Source organism: Ostrea edulis, chromosome 7 (genome assembly GCF_947568905.1).
Source record: "Ostrea edulis chromosome 7, xbOstEdul1.1, whole genome shotgun sequence".
Classification (NCBI taxonomy): Eukaryota; Metazoa; Mollusca; class Bivalvia; order Ostreida; family Ostreidae; genus Ostrea; species Ostrea edulis.
In genome coordinates this window covers 50,784,745-50,808,859 of record NC_079170.1, presented here as the reverse complement: position 1 = coordinate 50,808,859, position 24,115 = coordinate 50,784,745, and the positions used below count along the sequence as shown (strand labels likewise).

General features: G+C 34.8%; 2 protein-coding genes across 12 annotated transcripts in view; one reads left to right on the top strand and one right to left on the bottom strand.

Moving 5' to 3' along the window:
- The first annotated feature begins 2,360 nt into the window (after positions 1-2,360).
- On the top strand, positions 2,361-15,922 carry LOC125656187 (uncharacterized). Its single transcript, XM_048886786.2, has 6 exons — positions 2,361-2,734; positions 2,973-3,016; positions 10,275-10,462; positions 12,519-12,612; positions 14,366-14,493; positions 15,697-15,922. Exons 1-6 carry the CDS (start codon positions 2,679-2,681, stop codon positions 15,892-15,894), a joined length of 708 nt encoding a protein of 235 aa, XP_048742743.2. The 5' UTR covers positions 2,361-2,678; the 3' UTR covers positions 15,895-15,922.
- A 3,354-nt stretch (positions 15,923-19,276) lies between these two features.
- Positions 19,277-24,115, bottom strand: part of LOC125657644 (DCC-interacting protein 13-alpha-like) — a 42,075-nt gene continuing 37,236 nt past the window's right edge. For all 11 annotated transcript variants that reach the window (XM_048888352.2, XM_048888357.2, XM_056144650.1 and 8 more), the window contains one exon: positions 19,277-21,569. In XM_048888352.2, the coding sequence (XP_048744309.1) occupies positions 21,276-21,569 (294 nt within the window). In that variant the 3' untranslated portion in view covers positions 19,277-21,275. The remainder of the gene's footprint in view (positions 21,570-24,115) is intronic.

Here is a 24,115-nt window from a genome sequence, read left to right as displayed (position 1 = left end):
CACCGTGATGTTATATATGATGTGTACAGGAACACCGTGATGTTACACCGTGATGCTATACATGATGTGTACAGGAACACCGTGATGTTATACATGATGTGTACAGGAACACCGTGATGTTACACCGTGATGCTATACATGATGTGTACAGGAACACCGTGATGTTACACCGTGATGTGTACAGGAACACCGTGATGCTATACATGATGTGTACAGGAACACCGTGATGTTATACACGAGGTGTACAGGAACACCGTGATGTTATACATGATGTGTACAGGAACACCGTGATGTTATACATGATGTGTACAGGAACACCGTGATGTTACACCGTGATGTTATACATGATGTGTACAGGAACACCGTGATGTTACACCGTGATGATATACATGATGTGTACAGGAACACCGTGATGTTATACACGAGGTGTACAGGAACACCGGGATGTTATACATGATGTGTACAGGAACACCGTGATGTTATACATGATGTGTACAGGAACACCGTGATGCTATACATGATGTGTGATGTTATACATGATGTGTACAGGAACACCGTGATGTTATACATGATGTGTACAGGAACACCGTGATGTTACACCGTGATGTTATACATGATGTGTACAGGAACACCGTGATGTTATACACGAGGTGTACAGGAACACCGTGATGTTATATATGATGTGTACAGGAACACCGTGATGCTATACATGATGTGTGATGCTATACATGATGTGTACAGGAACACCGTGATGTTATACATGATGTGTACAGGAACACCGTGATGTTATACATGATGTGTACAGGAACACCGTGATGTTACACCGTGATGTTATACATGATGTGTACAGGAACACCGTGATGTTATACATGATGTGTGATGCTATACATGATGTGTACAGGAACACCGTGATGTTATACATGATGTGTACAGGAACACCGTGATGTTATACATGATGTGTACAGGAACACCGGGATGTTATACATGATGTGTACAGGAACACCGTGATGTTATACATGATGTGTACAGGAACACCGTGATGTTATACATGATGTGTACAGGAACACCGTGATGTTACACCGTGATGTTATACATGATGTGTACAGGAACACCGTGATGCTATACATGATGTGTACAGGAACACCGTGATGTTACACCGTGATGCTATACATGATGTGTACAGGAACACCGGGATGTTATACATGATGTGTACAGGAACACCGTGATGTTATATATGATGTGTACAGGAACACCGTGATGTTATATATGATGTGTACAGGAACACCGTGATGTTATACACGAGGTGTACAGGAACACTGTGATGTTATACATGAGGTGTACAGGAACACCGTGATGTTATACCTGATGTGAATCTGATTTTGTTGTTAAACCACGTTATATGTACATGTAGAAGTCATGGTTATAGAATTTAATAAAAATACAAAAAGATCCATGCTGAATACTTAAAGGTACAGGGAATCTTGCTGTGATGAGAATTCTTTACTGTGAATACTACTGCTACATGTAATTCATGAATTATGTATTAATTCAAAAGTGAAAAGGATGCAAAAAGAGAAAATCATGAGCACCAACAAAAGTAAAATTGTTTATTGAGCGTTGCACGAGACATGACATACATTTATATATGACTAGTAGACTAGCGAGGACATGAAGTCGCCGCCTCAACAGTAACTTGTATCTGGAAAATATTGAAATTGAATTCTAAACTCTAAGCAGTTTGACTTGAGTCAATAGTCCTAAGGATAGAAAGCTTTTATTCACAGTTTTTGTTTATTTTGCTGTAAATACTGCTATGATTACATGTACATATATTCTATAGGACGTTGCAAGTTTTAAGACTGTATGTCCAATGTAAATGGAAATGTTATATCACAATGACATATATTCAAATCGAATAATCAATCTCTGTGGCAAAGTAGAATATGTAGTGGCCTAACCATTATTGTTGTTTCATTTAACACAATAAATATCAATAGGCCAACCAAAGAAATGGCAGTTTGGTGATCTTGAAAAAGTACATCGGGATTCAATGGAGATCGTTCTGTTGAGGTATTCGCCCTGTTTAACTAGTGGTAAATTTTTGTATATAAAAGTACAATCATGGTGATATATAGAATCTTAATTAACAGCGGGAAAATTAACAAACAACACCAATTCTTAATCAAGTTCGATAAGCTTTTCACGCACTGTACGTAGTGTTCTGCTAAAATGTCAACAGGCTGTGTGATCTTTTGAATTCTAGATCTATGTTTTCCCAATGTTAATAAGCACATAATCTAGTAGAAGTAAAGCATCTAATAAAAGTTTGAACCCATCTTCCTTATGGAGGTGCAATCAAACGAAAACTAACTGATTGCAATTATTTTGCTTCACAGATTCTTTCTGAATTTCTTTTTATTTCTCGCGCACATGGGACAAAATTTTATCAAATCTAATCCTATTTTATGTTAATATCCCGACATTTCTTGTCAACAGTTGGCAACATCAGATGTTCGAAAATACATTTTCTTCCGTTTCATGACGCGCATCAGTGACGAATCAATCGAACCCCCGTCTTATTTGACATCACAATGTTCGTATTAAAAGAGACAACATTTGTAACTTTTCCAGATCGCGACTTTCCACTTGTAAGCTAGACTTTACATTTGATAACGAACATGAAGGCATTTCTGCTAGTCTTGCTGCAGTGTGTGTGTTACGGGTATTCCCCTGTGTAAGTATTTTCTATACATTCATACCATTGAAAAATTCTCAAGAATGAAAGTTTTAAAGGATAAATAATGTTAAACGTTTATCACATCAAAAAGATTTAGTACATTGAAACTCTTTGTTTTATAACCAACCAAACAAAAACATTATAAGAAATTAATGGAATCATATAATAAATAATTCGGTAGCGATATTTATTGATAAAAGTGTCTTCTGAAATGCATATATTTTATGAATTTCAGATCAACGATGCATATTCAAGAAGAGATTTGTCGGAGCGGAACAGGTAAATAAACTTGATTTTAAGATGCGTGTAGGTTTGGAAATGTGAGATAGGAATGTACATCCTTAACACATGTAGTTTAATGAATCAGTCAGTAATTAAGGTATAATTATTTGACATTTCCCAATCTGTTAATAAGACACCGCATTTCTTTTTCTTTCGTTTCCCCCAAAGGACCATTTAGCCTGGTATCACATGTTGTCATGGTACTTATAAACATATTCCTACATATCCCCCCCCCCCCCAATTTACAAATTTTTCGGCTTACTTTCACATTCGTATCTTTTCACAGATGGAAAACTACGTATCTTTACCGCTTTAACTTTGTCAAAATATACCATCAAATGTTAAATGTCTATTTCACAAAATCAAGCATCAAGTCAATTTGTGGTAAGTTATCGAATTGATCTACGGCGCGTCATTTCGAACAAAATTACTCAGTAAAATATCTAATCATGCAAAACGATTAACGAAAGTCTATGATGTATAATAATGACGTCATAGGCCTGGTGAGGATTGATTTTACTTTACTCGTACCGTGTCCTCTCAAAAGAAAAATATTGAAAAAAGACAACATCTACAAAATCTTATTTTAGAAAATTAAGATTTGGCTTTTACTTAATTCTTACTACAGAAAAATGGCAAAATAATTTGAAATCATTTAGTTCTTTTAAAAGACGTGAAGTTTTTGTTAAGTTTAACACTAGGAGCTTTTCATACTTTATTCAACTCGTGACATCAATCGGATCATTTCGTCCTTTTCCGTTGCGTGCTAGAAAAAAGACTCACACGCGTACGTAAGCGTGTAAAATAACTGCTGAAATTGATCATTTTAACGAAATAGTAGGGAGGAATGATTTATAACACTTGTCATTTATTAAGGTCTTCCGTAGCAACGGAAGACCTTCTACTTATTGTGCTGGTTAAGATTATTCTTATTATTCTTTTTTTTTTCTTTCCCTAGACGCTAACTTTAAAGCTTCATATCTCGCTCATTCCTCAACCGATTTTGCTCAAATTTTCAGCTTTAATACATTTTACTAAAGACTTTCAAAATACTTTTAAACATTTTGGATATTCTCTTCCGCTTGCGAGTTATTTCCCTTTTAGTGAAATTTTAGGGGCTTTGGTTTCCAGATAAAGGCTCCGAGACTATAATAATTGGAGCAGAGAAAACACTGAATTGGTAAAGTAGAAGCATTGTAGTTGTGCACATCATATTTTGTTTTTTGATTTCGCCATTTAAAATGGCGATAGAGAGGGGTCAAAAATCAGGACGCCTGAAAGAGCGAAAATTTGCACATAATTTCCTTTGTATCTTTTAAACTAAAAATATTTTGTTAAGACATGTAGAATAAAAGTTGTGTAGAATTTCAAAAGCTTTTATTTGACACCAGTAAAAAGGGGCTGGCCCCTTCAATTAGGGATCTACGGCCCCTAAAAGTTTTCGCTTTATAGCTCAAAAACGGCAAAGAATTCGATATGGCTTTCGATGGAAAAGTTGTTCTTTAACATCTTATTTATCTCATGAAATTGTTATTTTGTTCGAATCTTGTGTTATATTAGAGTAAAAAGCTATACCCGTAAACAAGTAGCCATTTTCATTTGGCAAGTGAGCGAGAACTCTTCATGCGTATAACTGAAATAAACTTGCTAAAAATAACATACCTGACTACAATAGATACTAATATTCATTTTAAATAAGGTTTTTAACATGCTCTGTGGTTCAAATACAAATTATTTAATGATACATTTCTCTTTTTCTTTCCTTTTAACATAAACAAACCTTCAACAACAACAAAAGGAGAGAGATAAATTATCTTTTATTTGTTTCATATTAGAATTAAAATAAGTAATATACATAAAAATAAAACGTTCAAACGTAAAATAAATCATGGTCAATAACTGCAAGCTGTTTACATTCTTCACGGTCAGCGTTGTTTATACAGTTATGTAACCCAACTTTCGCCTCGCTCGCAGGTGGCCAGAGTGACAAGCTTGCATAATCAAAACAAAAACATCGAAGCTAACTCGGCTACATAAATAAACACATCAATTACTGGAAAATTATGTTTGAAATCATTTTGAATCCTTTTACATTATATCATACTTAATTAACAATTATATTATGTTTTATTTCAATTATAAAGTAATTGTAAAGATGCTACCGCAAACATTTCGAGTTAGTGATCAATGGACCTCATAATATTTGTGTCAAGTTATACATACATTTAAAAAAAACCTACACAATTTTCCTGATTATTTATCGGGTTGTCATTTTCCTCACAATAAGTTTACGGTAAGGGTATGTGACGTTTCTAATTGTCAGAAAAAATCGTACTAAATAAAATGAAGTAGTTTTAAGTTTTATTAACTTATAATTGTCTGCATACAGAAGGATTTATTTGTCGGTTCATTTCATTTCATCTAAATACAATCATGCGTGCAAGTAGATGCGGTTTTTATAAGTGAAATGAAAAAGGCAAGAGCGCCCCAAATATATATATACATCTCAAGCGTCTTATTGTGTTTAATTTTGGAGATTCATCACATGTGGACAAGCAATCTGTGATTTAACTCTACTTTAGCCAGTTGATACACAAGCTTTCTGCATTCTCTACAAAGTGAAAATATGGATCCTTTTTGTAAGCATAACAAATAATTTATAAACTTTATTTTTTAAATCACGGGTTCTTATCATGATTATACCAACTCTAAACATGTATAGAAAATCATCAGAAATCCACATCGAATCAGTCTCATTTCATTCAGTCATTAAAGGACACATCTCGTGTTTTCAAAGTATACAGAATTATATGCATTTTGTCTTCCTTATGCTTATAGAAATTAATTGTAATAGTTCGTTCGCTGAAGTATTGCGATAATTAGCCACAATACGGACTTAAATCTAAGGCCCGATTTCAAAAAGCCTAGTTAATTAGATAGGTAGTCACGTGGTACAGTGACGTCATATGCGACCTTCGTCGATCAACTTGTTGTAAAAGTAGTGTTAGATATTTTTAAAAACACAGTCCAAATCCTCTCTACTGACAGCAAGTACACGCTTAAACGGCACAAAACACTCTAATGCAGTGTTATTTACAAGCTGTTAATGTGATAATTGTTTGTTTGTCAATTAAATCTAATCTGTTTATGAAATGGCTATCAACTGTTTTCAAATCTTCTCGCTCGAGGTCGCATATGACGTCACATATAATGGCGCGTAAAATATCGAAGAAAATATGCATATCGCAAGATTTGAATTTCATCGCTTTCAAATTCGAAAACTACGCAAACTGTTTCATTTAAAACACATGTAAAGTAGTTTTAGGCATGAAATGAATTAATTTTGCTGAAAAAATTAAAAAGTTTAAAAACATGAGATGTGTCCTTTAACTGCAAGCATTTTACATACACACCGGGGTTTGTTCTTGTTTACAATTACGTAACCCATGGCTCGATTGCCCGAGTTCGGAGCCATCGCATGTGTACCAGCGATCAGCGGCAATACATGTACACACAAAAACATTACCGTTTTAATGTAATTTGCAAACACAACGATTTACAGAAAATTATGTTTTTAATAAAATCGGATTTTTCAAATGATTGGTGGAAGGACAGGAAGTTCCAGTTCCCACCCTCCAATATTTTTGCCAACATATGCTTGACAGTATACAATACAGATCGTTAATTTACGGTCATGCCCTTTCCAGGCACGTAAAACCCGGGGGGGGGGGGGGGGGGGCAGGAAACCTAACGTTTTACTGTTAATTTACTATGAAAATCGTCATTGGAAGGCCTGTTGCCCCCCCCCCCCCCACTTTTGTAGTGAAATGCGCTAATGTTATGTAAAGAACAAATTTTTTGGTGTACAGAAAAGTTGGAACCTACCCCACCCCACCCCCACCCCCCCGAAATAGGATTTTTGACTTTGGGAAATTGTCCGTTTTCTTTCTTTTTTTTTTTTTTTTTTTTTTTTTTTTTGCATGTCAAAGATTTTTTGGTAAGTGGAATTTTTTTTTCTGGCTGCCCCCCCCCCCCCCACACTTTCAAAAACGATGTTACGTGCCTGCTTTCAATCTGCCTTATGTCTACCTCTTTTGTTTTTACCTATTGAGGATTTTCTGTTTGGTTGCCTGCCTCTAACTATATTGCTTTCGAGCCGGAAGAACAGATAGCAATATTACCGAACACTAATTATAGTTCCAGCAAACAAAGTTTAAGATATCACCAAGTCCGCCTATCCGTGCAAATGTGCCCAGACCGCAACTTTTAAAAATACACCGTAAGCTCAATCTTCACATAAAGATTATTAATGACAATAACATAAATAATCTTGATGTAAGGTCATTTGCACCATTTCTAAAGGTCTAAAAGTTAAAAATTGATTAGAGTCTTAATAGATCTAACTAATGGCAAATTTTAATTAATACTGAAAGAAAAGTTTCCATATGATCAAAGAAAGTGTCCTGGCCTTGACCCATGCTCATATTGTCAAGTTCACTTTTTTGAAAATACAAACCCTGTCCTGACCATATGCTGTAATGAAGAAACATTTAGATTTCATACTTACAACAGATTTTCATGTTAATTGAGGCTGCATTAGGACCTGACCCAAGGACATATGGTCAAGTTCAAGGTTTTTATGTCACACAGCTCCGACGGAAGACCTCTCGTTGCTTTGCAACGAGCTTTGCTCTAGTTCTATATATGATTCAAAATGGTAAATTGTTATTATATACATTTTGTATTTACCAAAATTAGCTGATTTTTAAATAATAATTACATTCGTATTCACATCAACAGCGCAAAATATAAAAATTGAAATACGTTGAGATAAGTATATGTTTGAGTACGATCTGGATTACACCAAAAAGCAAGTTGTTATTGAGTTCGATATACACGTTAAACCGTATGAGTGCAGGGGTGCTGTCATTGTTGTTGTTGTTATTGTACCAACAGGATACAGAAAAGTCGTTTTGTCTTATTTGAGGTAGAGGGATTTAAAAGGGCACCTCGGTCCGTATTGTGGTGACATGTCACCACAATACGGACCGAGGTGCCCTTTTAAATCTCTCTGCATCAAATAAGCTCAATCTAATTAGATTGGGTGACATGTATAAATACAACCGTAACTACTCGGCTATTTCCGTAACATTCTGGAGAAGGGTTTCCCGCGTGCGCAGTGTTCAACAAAACAAGACAATAACAAAAATCAAGGTGTACCATGCGTGCGAATTGATAAGAAACGATCAACTCTGATCAGATATTCTCTTTAGAAAATAATGTAACTTATGTATTCTTGCACGCTATGTATCACAGAAGCCACTCATACCATATTCAACATACTAGATTACATTGTAATAAAGCAACGTCATAGTTCCGTCTTGAAAAGTTGGAGGGACACAGCTCCTTCGAAATTATGTTATTTGATAATGATATATATTTAAGATAAAAGGGAGAGAGATTGATTAGACAGACACTCAGCTAGAGTATGCTATTAATATATCCATTAATTAATCATAACCAACTCCCTTTTGATAACAATTTTTATGTTATGTAAAAAAAGAAGTGTTCAATATTGATCCTAAGTGAACCTGGGAGTCTTCTATTCCATCACAATACCGATTAAGCGTCTGTGTAAAGTTTCATGCATATTAGTAATTGTTGTCTAGACCAGGCCTAACCTTACAGAAAGCGGACTCAAAGGAACCCGTGTCCGCCTAAAGATTCTCGATCCTTCATGAGCCGCCGATCTATTAGTGACTGTGTTAGACAGTGCGTATGGGGAAAGGAGGAATTAGTTTTCATTGTTCTGGTCAATCGCTTGCCACTTGCACTGCACTAGCAACAACCTGTGTCTCGATCCCTGCAACTTCACCAACCTAGTTCTTTCCGTTGTCTTTCTTCTATTAGTCCCCAGGTGTTCTGAGGTCTACCTTGTTTTCGATTCTTTTTGGGGTCCATGCCAGAGTTATATTCATGTTGAACATGTTGTCTGTACGGAGAACATGGTATAGCTCTTTCCATCGCCGTGATGCTGCATGAATGGATCTGCTACTCTCGTGTAGTTCTCAGGTTAGCTCTTGTGCTCTCCTGCTCTGCCTTCCACAGTTGGTTGGAATGAAAAAACATTTCTAGCTAGGCCTAGTTTTGTCATCCTCTGTTCCATCAGCTATGTCGATTACGACACTTTTTATGTCTTCTACTTCTTTATCGCCTATTCTTTTTGCATTTACGAGGTGTGATCAAAACTAATTTAATAGCTTACATAATACAAATCAAAGTGGATTTCCGAGTTTATATCTTTTATTTCAAAGTAAGCTCCTTCAGTTTTGATGTACTTTTCCTATCGATCTGCTCATGCCGGAATTAAACAACATGCTCCGTAGCGCATTGATCACTACATCACCAAGATCATTTCTCTTCCTGTAGGTTGTTTAGGAAAAATAATTTACATCTTCAAAGCTAGAGACTAAATAGCTATGCTGCTGAAACTACGAAACTGGCTGTGTGTTTTGTTTGCTTTTTCAAACTGAAGAAATCGTATGGCTGAGAAGTGTGGTGGGTTTTTTCAAACGTTGATGATGTAGACTTTATATACGAGGTATGTTCTACATCTCAACAAATTAACTTCAGACTTGATGGTATATGGTAAAATGGGTATATACACACTTGCTATAAATGTGAAAATAAGAAACGACTACTTTTGTAGCTAAAAGGCTTTTCCCCCATACAAATTAAACTATCTTCAAAATTATATTGTATTTTAATGAAAGAAAACTCTGAATGCATTGCATGTATTAGAAATATATCTGATGAATGTGGCTTGTCCTAATAACTTTCATCATGTATGTATATAAGACTTGTCATTCAAATTTCGTCAATTGTTTAACACAAATAAAACATTTCACTAAACAAATTATGTAAATTCCTTTTTGATATTGAAAACAGATTACACTCGTTCTTTTTACAAGCACTTGTATTTTCAGTATTTGTTATATTTTCATTACATTGTAAAATGCAGTTTATTGGAATAAATTCACTGTCATTGTCAATGCCGGGTGATTGGCGAATGAGTGGTCACCACCTATGTTTCAAACGTCCGAGGTCAGGTCGGCCACAGCCAAGTCACATGTGGGACACGAACTCACGCGAGACTTCCCGGGGACGAAGCAAACTCTCTAACCACTGAACCTTCGCGACCGGTGGATTATTTAAATGTGATTTTATTATTTACAAAGTTATAATTTTATTGCAGCCTCTCTGAAAATACAAGTAGTGAGAGAAAAAATGTCAAGAGAGTCCATGTTCATCCCTCAATTAGTAGTGGACCCAATCCACACTCCTTTTAGGAAGAAGAGAAATATCCTGCCGCCTCGTTCACCTATTTTGGCATCATGCGCTTTCGGCAACAAATATGTAGTCAAGATTTTGGAAGTCTTGAGTGTGAGTATCCATGTACAAATTTCTTAGATTTTCACACGTATCAATTTTCTTTCTTATTTCACGTATCTTGCATGTTGTCGACTGTAGAATTTACACTACTCGTCTCCAAGTAGTCTACTGCGTTTTCAAGAATCCTACATTACTCGCGTTCACTCTCACTTCCATTCTTTGAAATAGGTTAGGGCCTAAAGCATCTGTATTCTCCCTAAATCATCACCCATGCATTTTATTCATTTAAATTCTATTTTGCACGCTTTACCTGGCAGTGTGGTCTGATTTACTCTTTACGATTCGTCACGAACATTCATTTTCGTTTGTCGTAGAATTGCCGTAAACTTCAATGTATTTAGACTTCACTTGTGAGGGTTGCTACAGATTTGCTATTTTACTGTATTTAGACTTCTCTGAAGTAGTTTGCGGGGAATCTCTGTATTTACCAAACACCCTCTTATACCGTTAGTCAGTTGTAAAGTACTTCATTAGAATTTTTAAAAATATTTTTAGAATGAAGAGTTACATGTAAGTAGTGTGATAAGTAATTATGCTTACTTGTTATAACAAATACTACAAACCTACAAAGTACTCACATTGCCAACACGTGACATGACATTATAAAGATCCAAGGCTACTACACTGTATCCAATTGCCTAACGAAGAGATCATTTCTAAAACTCCTGATTGATTTCTTCCGACATCAACATGTAACAATCCTTTTATCAAAGAACTGAGCTGAAAGGAATCCATTCTGAACACAGGAAGTTTGGTATGAAGTTACGAACATTAGCTGCAAGTTCACTATACCGTCGACTATAGTCGCGATCTACATCTCAAACTTTACGCTTAATTTAATAGCTTGGTGCTAGTTTATCGCAATTTTGCTGCAAAGTTCCCGCACTCTGAAGTCAACATTTACTTTCAGTACCTCTTCTACACCGCGCACTCTGAAGTCAACATTTACTTTCAGTACCACTTTTACACCCCGCACCCTGAAGTCAACATTTACTTTCAGTACCTCTTCTACACCCCGCACTCTGAAGTCAACATTTACTTTCAGTACCTCTTCTACATTCCGCACCCTGAAGTCAACATTTACTTTCAGTACCTCTTCTACATCCCGCACCCTGAAGTCAACATTTACTTTCAGTACCTCTTCTACATTCCGCACCCTGAAGTCAACATTTACTTTCAGTACCTCTTCTACATCCCGCACCCTGAAGTCAACATTTACTTTCAGTACCTCTTCTACATCCCGCACCCTGAAGTCAACATTTACTTTCAGTACCTCTTCTACACCCCGCACTCTGAAGTCAACATTTATTTTCAGTACCTCTTCTACATTCCGCACCCTGAAGTCAACATTCACTTTCAGTACCTCTTCTACATCCCGCACCCTGAAGTCAACATTCACTTTCAGTACCTCTTCTACATCCCGCACTCTGAAGTCAACATTTATTTTCAGTACCTCTTCTACATCCCGCACCCTGAAGTCAACATTCACTTTCAGTACCTCTTCTACATTCCGCACCCTGAAGTCAACATTCACTTTCAGTACCTCTTCTACATCCCGCACCCTGAAGTCAACATTTATTTTCAGTACCTCTTCTACATTCCGCACCCTGAAGTCAACATTCACTTTCAGTACCTCTTCTACATCCCGCACTCTGAAGTCAACATTTATTTTCAGTACCTCTTCTACATCCCGCACCCTGAAGTCAACATTTACTTTCAGTACCTCTTCTACATTCCGCACCCTGAAGTCAACATTTACTTTCAGTACCTCTTCTACATCCCGCACCCTGAAGTCAACATTTACTTTCAGTACCTCTTCTACACCCCGCACCCTGAAGTCAACATTTACTTTCAGTACCTCTTCTACATCCCGCACTCTGAAGTCAACATTTACTTTCAGTACCTCTTCTACACCCCGCACCCTGAAGTCAACATTTACTTTCAGTACCTCTTCTACATCCCGCACTACGTTTTTTCTTCTGAGTGAAATGTTCTATCTACTCTCATCATCATCATTCTCACGTGTATCATTTCTATACTATTTCAGAATGGTGCTAACATAGGTATCCCCGATGATAGGATTATTTCCGTGTTTCATACCAACAGTATGCTAAAACTGTCCACGGAGTATTTTGTCACAGGTATTCAGAATCTTACTAGTTTGATTGTAATCAATAATCTCATGGTCATCGTATATAATCACACTTATATGAATGAATAAAACCATTACACTGTGTATAAACGATTGTACAGTGTATAGATGAGTAGACAGTATATATAAACGATTGTACAGTGTATAGATGAGTAGACAGTATATATACGTTTGTGAGTTACTCAGTATTAGGTATAAACGATTGTACAGTGTATAGATGAGTAGACAGTATATATAAACGATTGTACAGTGTATAGATGAGTAGACAGTATATATAAACGATTGTACAGTGTATAGATGAGTAGACAGTATATATAAACGATTGTACAGTGTATAGATGAGTAGACAGTATATATACGTTTGTGAGTTACTCAGTATTAGGTATAAACGATTGTACAGTGTATAGATGAGTAGACAGTATATATAAACGGTTGTACAGTGTATAGATGAGTAGACAGTATATATAAACGATTGTACAGTGTATAGATGAGTAGACAGTATATATAAACGATTGTACAGTGTATAGATGAGTAGACAGTATATATAAACGATTGTACAGTGTATAGATGAGTAGACAGTATATATAAACGATTGTACAGTGTATAGATGAGTAGACAGTATATATACGTTTGTGAGTTACTCAGTATTAGGTATAAACGATTGTACAGTGTATAGATGAGTAGACAGTATATATAAACGATTGTACAGTGTATAGATGAGTAGACAGTATATATAAACGATTGTACAGTGTATAGATGAGTAGACAGTATATATAAACGATTGTACAGTGTATAGATGAGTAGACAGTATATATAAACGATTGTACAGTGTATAGATGAGTAGACAGTATATATAAACGATTGTACAGTGTATAGATGAGTAGACAGTATATATATGTTTGTGAGTTACTCAGTATTAGGTATAAACGATTGTACAGTGTATAGATGAGTAGACAGTATATATAAACGGTTGTACAGTGTATAGATGAGTAGACAGTATATATAAACGATTGTACAGTGTATAGATGAGTAGACAGTATATATAAACGATTGTACAGTGTATAGATGAGTAGACAGTATATATACGTTTGTGAGTTACTCAGTATTAGGTATAAACGATTGTACAGTGTATAGATGAGTAGACAGTATATATAAACGATTGTACAGTGTATAGATGAGTAGACAGTATATATAAACGATTGTACAGTGTATAGATGAGTAGACAGTATATATAAACGATTGTACAGTGTATAGATGAGTAGACAGTATATATAAACGATTGTACAGTGTATAGATGAGTAGACAGTATATATAAACGATTGTACAGTGTATAGATGAGTAGACAGTATATATACGTTTGTGAGATACTCAGTATTAGGTATCGTGTTTATATCCAGCTGAACAATTGCGAAATGTTGTTGTTATGGATACCTGAACTAAAACTGCTTTATACTCACACAAACACAAACGACTGTTTGTAGATTTGATTTCAATCAACTTCAGTTTAAAGACTAGACTGATTACCATTAAGAAAGGTCTATTTTTAGCATTATTTCCACCAGTTAACAGTTTGTGTATGCATAGTTCTCTTACAGTTGTAAACAATGTGCAACTGAGGGATGTTGTGTTGTCGTGTATTCTCGGTGTTTTACGTGCTGAAGTTTTCAAAATCATAAGTTATCAATGTGAATGTGCTCTCTGATACACAATATGAGGCCATTTGATTGCATATCGACATTACAGTTTCACCATACAAGAACTGTGCAGAACTAAAGGTGATGACAGCACGTGAATGGGACACTCTTAATATGATTCAAAAGAACTGGCTGGAGAATGACACCTACAAAAACAACTGTGGAGAGATGGAGCAGGTATGGTTGTATATAAATAACTGTTTACTGTTAGATGATGCTGATGATGTGTACATCTTTAATCAGAAGACAAACAACAGATATTCAAACATACGATACAGTAACCCACTACATGCAGACGATACAATGGTGATATATAGTTTGAGAAGTACATCAATGTAGAATTCTACATGAATTACGGTAACTTTGAATTTGTCAAAGGAATTCCGGGGTTCTGCTATAGTCTAAGAGTGTTCCTGGCTAACAAATATGGCGCCTATTGAGAATATCCCGTGGTGATGAAAAAACTATATCTGTACTTTGGTATTGCATTGTTCTTGTATATTGCATCAGCAATGTTTTTCAAAAAGGAAAAACTAAGATAAGGGCCAAATAATATGGAACCCATTTTAAGATATCATCATAGACAAAAATGTAGATCATTATTTTGTAGTAGTACATGTAACCCAGATCATGGTTTTTTAAAAATATCAAAATAAGTATCAGTTTTAACATAGCTAGGTTATATTCCCATGTCACAAGGTCACAAAGTCAATACAAATTCCTACCTTTATCCTTTTTTGGCTAAAAATTTACAAAGATGAAGCATATTTTGTCTAAGAACATATGGGGTACACACGTGCTAACCTCTCAAACTTAAATTTTTCTACATGTATATCAACTGCAACTTTGATATAGAAATGGTACTTAGGCAAATGTGTGCTTCATGTTTTCCACAATAAAATGTATGTAAAATTTCTAATACATGCACACAGTACACTCACAGATATACATGTGTGCTATTTTATTCTGAAAACCTGAATTTCCTCAAATCTGTCACAATCCTGTATCTTTAGAAACTTGCATATAATTATTCTAATGAGGTGCTATGTTGTAATAATTTTCCCTAGATTTTACGATTTTAAGGTCTACCGTTTACTCCACTTAAATTTGAATTATCTGTCATATTAAAGTGAAAGTCAATCCCCAATAACATTATCTATATAGTTCAACATTGGTTATATTGAACTTTGGATACAATGAAGAATTCAGGCAAGTCTCTGAATTTCAATATATCCGGCGTAGACTGTATTTTGAAATTCTAGCGACAACGGGGACTACATGCGGAACACTTACCCTAATTTGTCCCTTCGTCCATCCCTATGATTAAAATAAATATGAATGACTAGATTGATTTACCGGCTTTGTCCACTTGTTTTGCAGTGCTTCGGAAATATCGATTCCACAACTTTTAGATGCTACGACAAGTTTTCGTATTGCGCAACAATCAAAGGACAACGTAGATTGAAGAAAAAATCAAGGAGATTTGCTTTCTGTGTGAAGCGCTGGACAAGGGAGGGCCCTTCTAGACATAGGAGGCAGATAGATGCCAACAAAGGATTAATGTTATTCTTATGTTGATCCAAGAATAAAATCTTTTTTAACATGACTGTATTTTTATGTACATTCTTTGATAAGAAGTAGGAGTTAAATATACATAGCGTTTTTTTCAAAAAAGGAGAGTCATCCTCGGATGTTATTGAAATAGAGAAAGTTATTTCAAACCTGTAGGACTCAATTCTGCTCGTGATGGCATAATTCAATTAATGTTTATGAACACTAAGTTGTCAACTGATCATTTCTAAAACAAATAGTGTTTTTTAAAATAACATTTTATTCTTCCATGCAATGAGCGTCCGTGTCAATTTAAATCTCCGGCGACACAACTGAAAAAAAACCTCCTAGGTTTATATCAATATTTGACACGTATGTAGAGAAACCTCTGAGGTTTTCATCAATAATCTACAAGCCTGAAAAAACCCTACTAGGTTTACATAAATAGCTGACACGCCTGAAGAAAACCTTTAGGTTTATATCAATATATCTGACACGCCTGAAGGGAAACTTCAATAGCCGACACGCCTGAAGAGAAATCTCCTCGATTTACTACAGAACTTCGCTCACCTGATCAAAATATAGGGCTCACGGTGGGGTTGACCGGTCAACAGGGGGATGCTTACTCCTCCTATGTACCTCTGGTTACCCTACTATACATTTGTATACTTTATAGGATTATGAGCAAGGAAGGGATTCATCTGTACACCAAGCCAATGCGTATTTCAAAGAATAATATGTTTTACGGCGTGACCGTGTTTGAGGGCGAAGCAAAAAAGTTTTGACATTAGTATCTATATCCAAAACAGGACAAAAACAACTCGAAGTTAGCACGCGGACGGAGCTGTATCAAAGCATCCTAATTTTGGACATTTGATCCGCCTATATATTGAACGCGGGAAATATAACGCAATTGATGTAAACAGTACATTGTGACGTCATATTCAGCGTCGTTATTTAGCAAATTTACAAACAAAGTGTTTGAACCACAACAAAAAACATGGCGTTAATCGTGGAGTGATTATATATGATTAAGAAAATAAGATTTACATGTTTTTACGGATTTTATGTGTAACATCTCAGAACGACGTGAACTAGGGTAGACGAGATTCAAGATGGAGGAATACATGTCCACGCGCTAATATTCGAATCGACGCCATTAGTACCAAACTTTTCAAGTTCCATAGGTATGGTTTAATTTTTCATTATTTTCCTATATTTTCGTTTTAAACATGTATATACGTGTTACCTATAGGGAGAGCTCCGCTCTCACGGCCCTTCGGGCCGTGAGAGGGCTTCGCCCTCTATCAATCAAGATTATTGTACTGCAATAAGCGAACTGTAATTGTCTTTAGCTTATCGTGATGAGGATACAATGTATTCATAACAATGGAGACAAGTCTTTTCTGTCTCCAGGTTAGGAAGACAGTGTTGGAAATATCGTTGTCACAGAAACATAGAATAATTTAGTTCATTCGCCGTATAGTAACTGAGATCTGAGAACGTATTTGCGGACAGCAAAGGACAACATGTCTGAGCATCAACAAAGACAGATAAACGAATGTATGAAAAATGTCGGGAACTTGAAATAATTCTAAGAAGTTGGTACCAAACAGGAAGCGGATATCTGACGTCATTACAGAATATGAGAAAACATAATGTATGTAATGAGAATCTACTCAAAAGATGAGATATTATGATTCCAGCAAAGATGTATTAGTTTAGAATTTAACATGTCATTTACAGCACAGACGGGGGTTTAAGAGACATCCTTCGTATTCTTCATTACAATTAAACATGCAGTTCAGACTTTTCAATTGTATAAATTGCACGATCATTTCACCTGGTATGACTTTTGCTGATTTGAAGATGAACATTTCTACCTCAGTCCTGCAGCGAAGAGCCACGATTCCTGCTTTACTAAGGCTTTCCCCCTTATTATGTCCAAGAACAGGTCTTTCTATGTGCCAGTCAACTTTTTCTATCTGAATGTATTGCTTATTTAGTTTCCAAGCTTGTTTTGTATCTTTTGCAAGGCTGACACGTTATAGGAAGACTTATTACAAGTTACAGTGGTCTAACGGCCTTATCGCATTTAGTCTACACCAGCTAACGTGGAATTACAAGTTACAGTGGTCTTAACAGCCATATCGCATTTAGTCTACACCAGCTAACGTGGAATTACAAGTTACAGTGGTCTTAACAGCCATATCGCATTTAGTCTACACCAGCTAACGTGGAATTACAAGTTACAGTGGTCTTAACAGCCATATCGCATTTAGTCTACACCAGCTAACGTGGAATTACAAGTTACAGTGGTCTTAACAGCCATATCGCATTTAGTCTACACCAGCTAACGTGGAATTACAAGTTACAGTGGTCTTAACAGCCATATCGCATTTAGTCTACACCACCTCACATGGAATTACCGTGTACTTTACCCTGGTAAAAGGTCAGAAATACATGTTTACTTGCAAAATAGAGTTCAAAGGATGTCATTTTAAAGCAAGACACTGGAGCATCTTAAATTATTTCGCAACAACCGGCAGGAGTTCAGCGAAAATTTTCTGAATCAAATTAGAAGGGACTGTCCACAGATTCGGTTTAGACTTTAGTCAAAATGTCGCAACCAATCCGAATTTTACCGAGCTCGTATACAATCATATCATACAATGAAACAAACACCAAGTAAACACTTTTAAATCGGTTTTATTGCCTAGGGTCAGTAGGGAGATGACCTTTATGAAAATCCAGTTACTGTCAGTTCAAACGTAACTACACCGTGTGATCCTTTATTTACTTCGCTAGAAAACAGATAAACCAACAGTATAAAACTGTTTAATGGAAGTTTAAACCCACCTCCCCCATCAATGTGCAGTCGAACCGATTTTCTGAGGTCATTATTCATCACATGGATCCCGCAACAAAAGTTTATTCGGTGAAAATCTCGCCAATTCTGGCCGATTGTTCCTACAGTTTGACTGTTCGTGACGTCACGGTAGCACATCTTGGAACAGTTTCTGTGTGATCGGAGCGGTGACTATTCAATAAAATATTTCGTTTTACTCTCAAATTTCTAAAAATGACTTATTAATTTTCTATCAAGTTATGGGTTTTATTATATCCAAGTAGATGACACCACCCAATTTGTTTTAGATGTGCTTGCAAGTGTGTTTTGGTCGTACTCAAATATTCAACAACTTAGCTAGAGTTCTCAAAGTTAAAATTGGAATTTCTTAAATAAACGATTTAAGAAATATGTATTCAATAGACAAATGTTTTGCACATGTGGACACAATTAAGTCGTGTTGTAACAGAATTTCATAGTTCTCTGGCATGAAGTTACATTGTAAACTGACCCTAACATAAGTACAGAACGACAACACCCTAAAATCAAACAAAACAAATCTGAAGATGTTATCTATTTATTTTTTTTCTCTACTTGTACACAAATAAAATTACTCCCATTTACAAACTCATACATAGCAAATCCAAATATCACAGGTAGAATGAAAAAGAGCAATACGACTGTATTTTGTTTGAAACAAGTTTTAAAATGTCAGTTTGTAACTAAAAAATAATCCCAAGTTTTCAAGACCCTGAGCTTAAAGAAGTCTTTGTAAATTTCAGAAAAATTTCAAGAAACTAAATGCTTTGAGGAAGTAATATTCAAAGTATAAATAGGATAAATAAAGAATGCACTCTTGTAAGTTACAAATACTGGGGAAGATTGAACAATGTACCTGTGTCACGGGAGTCCTGAAAAGCAGCACTCGGGACAGTTTTAATAGTCATCAATTTGCATAGTTTTCATACATGTTTCCATTTGATCACAAAACTGAAATACCATTACACGACAACAATGATATCAAATCTTATTAGGAAATATTTTTTTTTAAAAATTGTTTAACACAGCCCAAAAAACATGAAGATGACAAATTGCATCAAATATTGACTGAAATCTACAATTACTAATCAAGTGAGAGTGTGCATCATATCTTTAAAATATAATACATATCACGAATGCCTACTTCTGGTTTTCATCACCAACAGACATTGTACAGTAAATTACATTCTCTGATTGTACAATTGTAAACCTGTATTATTCCTAAAGTCACCAAACTGTCGAGGTTTAAACTTTAATTACACATACTGGTATTATACGAAATATTTTGTTGTACATGTACAATCTGTATCCAACTTGGCACATAGCTATTAACATAATAACAATTCACTCTTTCCTCATGTACCCAACACATATTGAAGCAAGAACAACCATTACAGTAAAGTGCATGCAACAATCTAACAAACATAATATATCTGCAACAAAGGTATACCGGAAGTATTCCAACCAAGGGGCGTAACTGGAGAAGGTTATAGTTCATTGCATAGTTAGAAGATGCAAATATCTATATACTGTTAGTAATTTCTTATTAAATGATTCTTTGAAGTGATAATTCTAATTTCATGGCAGGTGTTAAAACAATGTAGAATACATTAATAGTAAATGATCACATGGTCTGTTTTGTGGCAAGACATACATGTACCAATCTTCATTTCACATGGCACTCAAATAAACGAGATTTACAACCTCAAATATTTCTTTTATGATACACTCAATGCTTCGTTTAGGAAAATGATAAAATAAATGAAGATTCTTAAAACCAGGATATAAATGCGCTTAATAGTTTAGGGACAGCAAACAAACAGTACTTTAAAAATTTAAAATGTACTTGTATACAAATCAATAAATGCACAAGCTCCCAAACCTTCTCACAAAACAGCAAAGCCTTGCAATGTACAAGTCAATTTAAAATTCATTAACTGTAAGCTAGAAAATCTATAATCTTCATCTATCAATAAATTAGAAGGAAAAAAAAAAATCAATATATTAACATCAAAACATCATATACTGGTGAGACATCCTACTAAGCACGCCGTCATCCCATTAGCCCCCGGACTCCCCCACGTTTTTAACTATATCTATAAAACAGATAAAAGCTAGGGACTGTTTACAGTAGGAAATACACACCCAGCAATATCACAAACCATCCCACACAAACACCATGTTCATTAATGAATTTAGACTTGTTAAACATTGCAACAAGTTTCAAAGACTGAAATACTGTAGAATCACACAGCCATAAGTGGTACGTTTTATTTATTTTGCTACGTTTTATTTATTTTGCTACGGAAATAAATTTTTAACACATTTTCATTCAATGACTAAGACTTCCTATCCTATATTCAAAATGCATTGTTGGTTAATTAATAATTAGACCCAAATGTGATATGTAATTACAGCGAATACAAAAATGTGAGGAATGAACCACCTTAAAATATAACAATTCTACAGTAAACCATGAAATGCTCCAATACAAACAGTACCTATTGCGTAAACCTTATCGTTAAGCTTCAGATTCAGGTTCAACATCAACATTGTCCAAGTCACCACTGATTGGTAGCTGCATAGATTCAACAGTAAGCTTTTCCATTGGCTGAGCCAGGTCACCTGACTCAATGAGGTCATCTAATTCATCAGTAGCAGTAAGCACTAGGTATTTACCATCAGGGGACAGAGGAAGATTGTGAAGATTTCCTTCCTCTCCCTCCGGAGCGTCCTCAAGCTGTTGGATGTTCTGCATGAGTAGGTTTTTTTCCCTTGTCTTGACCTGCTGAACTTTTTCATGTGCTTTCTTTTCCTGCAAAAAGATGTGTCCACTGTTTTAATAATGTCATTATAGGTGGTGAGGTGTGGATAAACATTGAATGAATAAGGTGGTCATATGGCAAAGAATTTAATTTAAATATTTTCATCTTAGTAAATGAATTTTGATGTTTAATATGCTTTCATAAAGTAGTTCAAATAATCATTCAATCATCTTTGCAAAATCTAAATTAATCAAATCTATAGATGTTTCAAGAATATTTCATATGAATTGACAAAAATCAGGAATTATAAACAATTCATAAATCTCTAAAAATCTTTAACCCAGTCATAATTTTTTTTGCTTCTGTCATTTAAACAACTGGTGATCCTAAATTTATATTTTGGTAATGGGAACATTGCATCTGAAATAACTTCATCAGGTTATATAATGAACAAAAAGCTGCAAAGATTTTATTGCGAGGATATAATTTGTGCTACTGCATGTTCAATGGTCAAGGTTAATATTTAAGCTCATTTGCTATAGTAATAATAATGACTAAAATATACATGTCATACATCCAAATTAAAATTAGATACACATTCTACAAAAAGCTGTATACATTGAGTTGATAATTATTCTCGATAATGAACATATTATATCATGTAAATACATGCAATTACAATATGCAACATGCAATTTGAGCTGTAAAGTGTGCGCCTATTTTTCCTCCAACATTAGAACAAATCAAGTGACATACTTCTTAAAGAAAGACAGACCATGCAACTATGTGTACACATGTACAAGTCTTAGTTTTCATTTTTCTTCTCTTGCAAACATGAAATTTTAATCTTGATCTTCTTAATGCAAATATATATATATATATATATATATATATATATATATATATATATATACCTATTTCAAGGGCTGGGAATTTCGGCAGAAATGAAAGTAAAATGTAAATATAAAATTATTAATTTCATTTTTGAAAATACATGAAGGAATGAATTGCAATGCTTCATGCGGGCATACTTTTTGTAAAGCGCTAACACACTTCATGAAGTATGTCAACGTGAAGCATTGTAATTCATGCCTTCATGCATTTCAAAATATGAAAATTAATTTTTTAATATATATCTATATATATCTACAGGTAATGAAAAATAAAAACGAGGACGTTTTGTAAAGCTTCAGTGCTTTCCTTTTTAATCTTCAGTAATAACTGCTATTGTAAACTTTGTAATTTAGATATTGAGGATGAATTTCATTTATTTTAAAATGTCCTTGCTTTATTGAATTGCACAGGAAATATATCAAGGGTAATTTATTGGAAAAAACCATCTGTTTTTAAACTTGTACAATTATTAAGAGTAAAAAATTTCAAAGAGTTGTGTAATTTGGGGAACTATCTTTACTGTGCCTTTAATTTACATAATGATTTACTTATATAGCATTCTCTGTCTATAAATTCACATCAATATTGTGTAACATACCATATAATGCCATGCTATGCCATACAATTGTTGCATTGTTTATTATTTTTGTAAACATGTATGCCATAAGACTTGCATCTTCAGCAATAAAGAATATAATTTACTAAACGTTTTGTGTTTCTTTTAGTATTTTTTTTACCTATACTTTTACCAATCATTGTGAAAAGTAATTACATACATATTTATATATGTACACCGTATGTACATATGTATATGTATTATATATACAGATCACATGTATCGTATATACAGATAATTTGTATTGTATATACAGATCATTTAATGTATTGTATATGTACATCATGTTATGGTTCAATTTATATACATTTCAGTTGTATCATATATGCATATTAAATGCATCATATACAACTGTACTTCAAACAATATCACATGTATCATATATATAATTTATATGTGTGTGTACTCTGTAAATGTCACATTAAGATATAATGATCACGTTTTTGTGTATGTTGCAAAATAACCTCCAAGGTCGAGAAATGTTGTTTTATATTTCAAACAACATTTTGAGACCAAGGAGCTTATCCTGCAACATACATGAAAACAAGAACTTTATTTCTCTTTTACTATGGCTTAGAAATATACAGCCAATCGTTTTCCTATAAGCTACGAATTAGGTCACTGTGACGTCATGGCAGTTTCTGAAAAGGCCTTCATTGTTTTTGCTGATGAAAAAGGTGAGATGGTAGGGGTATTCTAAATCTTTTTTTTTTTTGAAAAAAAATTTCAAGTATCTATTTTGATGTTAACAGATTATATCAATTGCTTTGAATACAGTTCAAGAAAAAACTTGTCTGTGCAACGCCATGTTTACATGTGTATTACTCTCGGAATGAACTTGTCTGTGCAACGCCATGTTTACATGTGTATTACTCTCGGAATGAACTTGTCTGTGCAACGCCATGTTTACATGTGTATTACTCTCGGAATGAACTTGTCTGTGCAACGCCATGTTTACATGTGTATTACTCTCGGAATGAACTTGTCTGTGCAACGCCATGTTTACATGTGTATTACTCTCGGAATGAACTTGTCTGTGCAACGCCATGTTTACATGTGTATTACTCTCGGAATGAACTTGTCTGT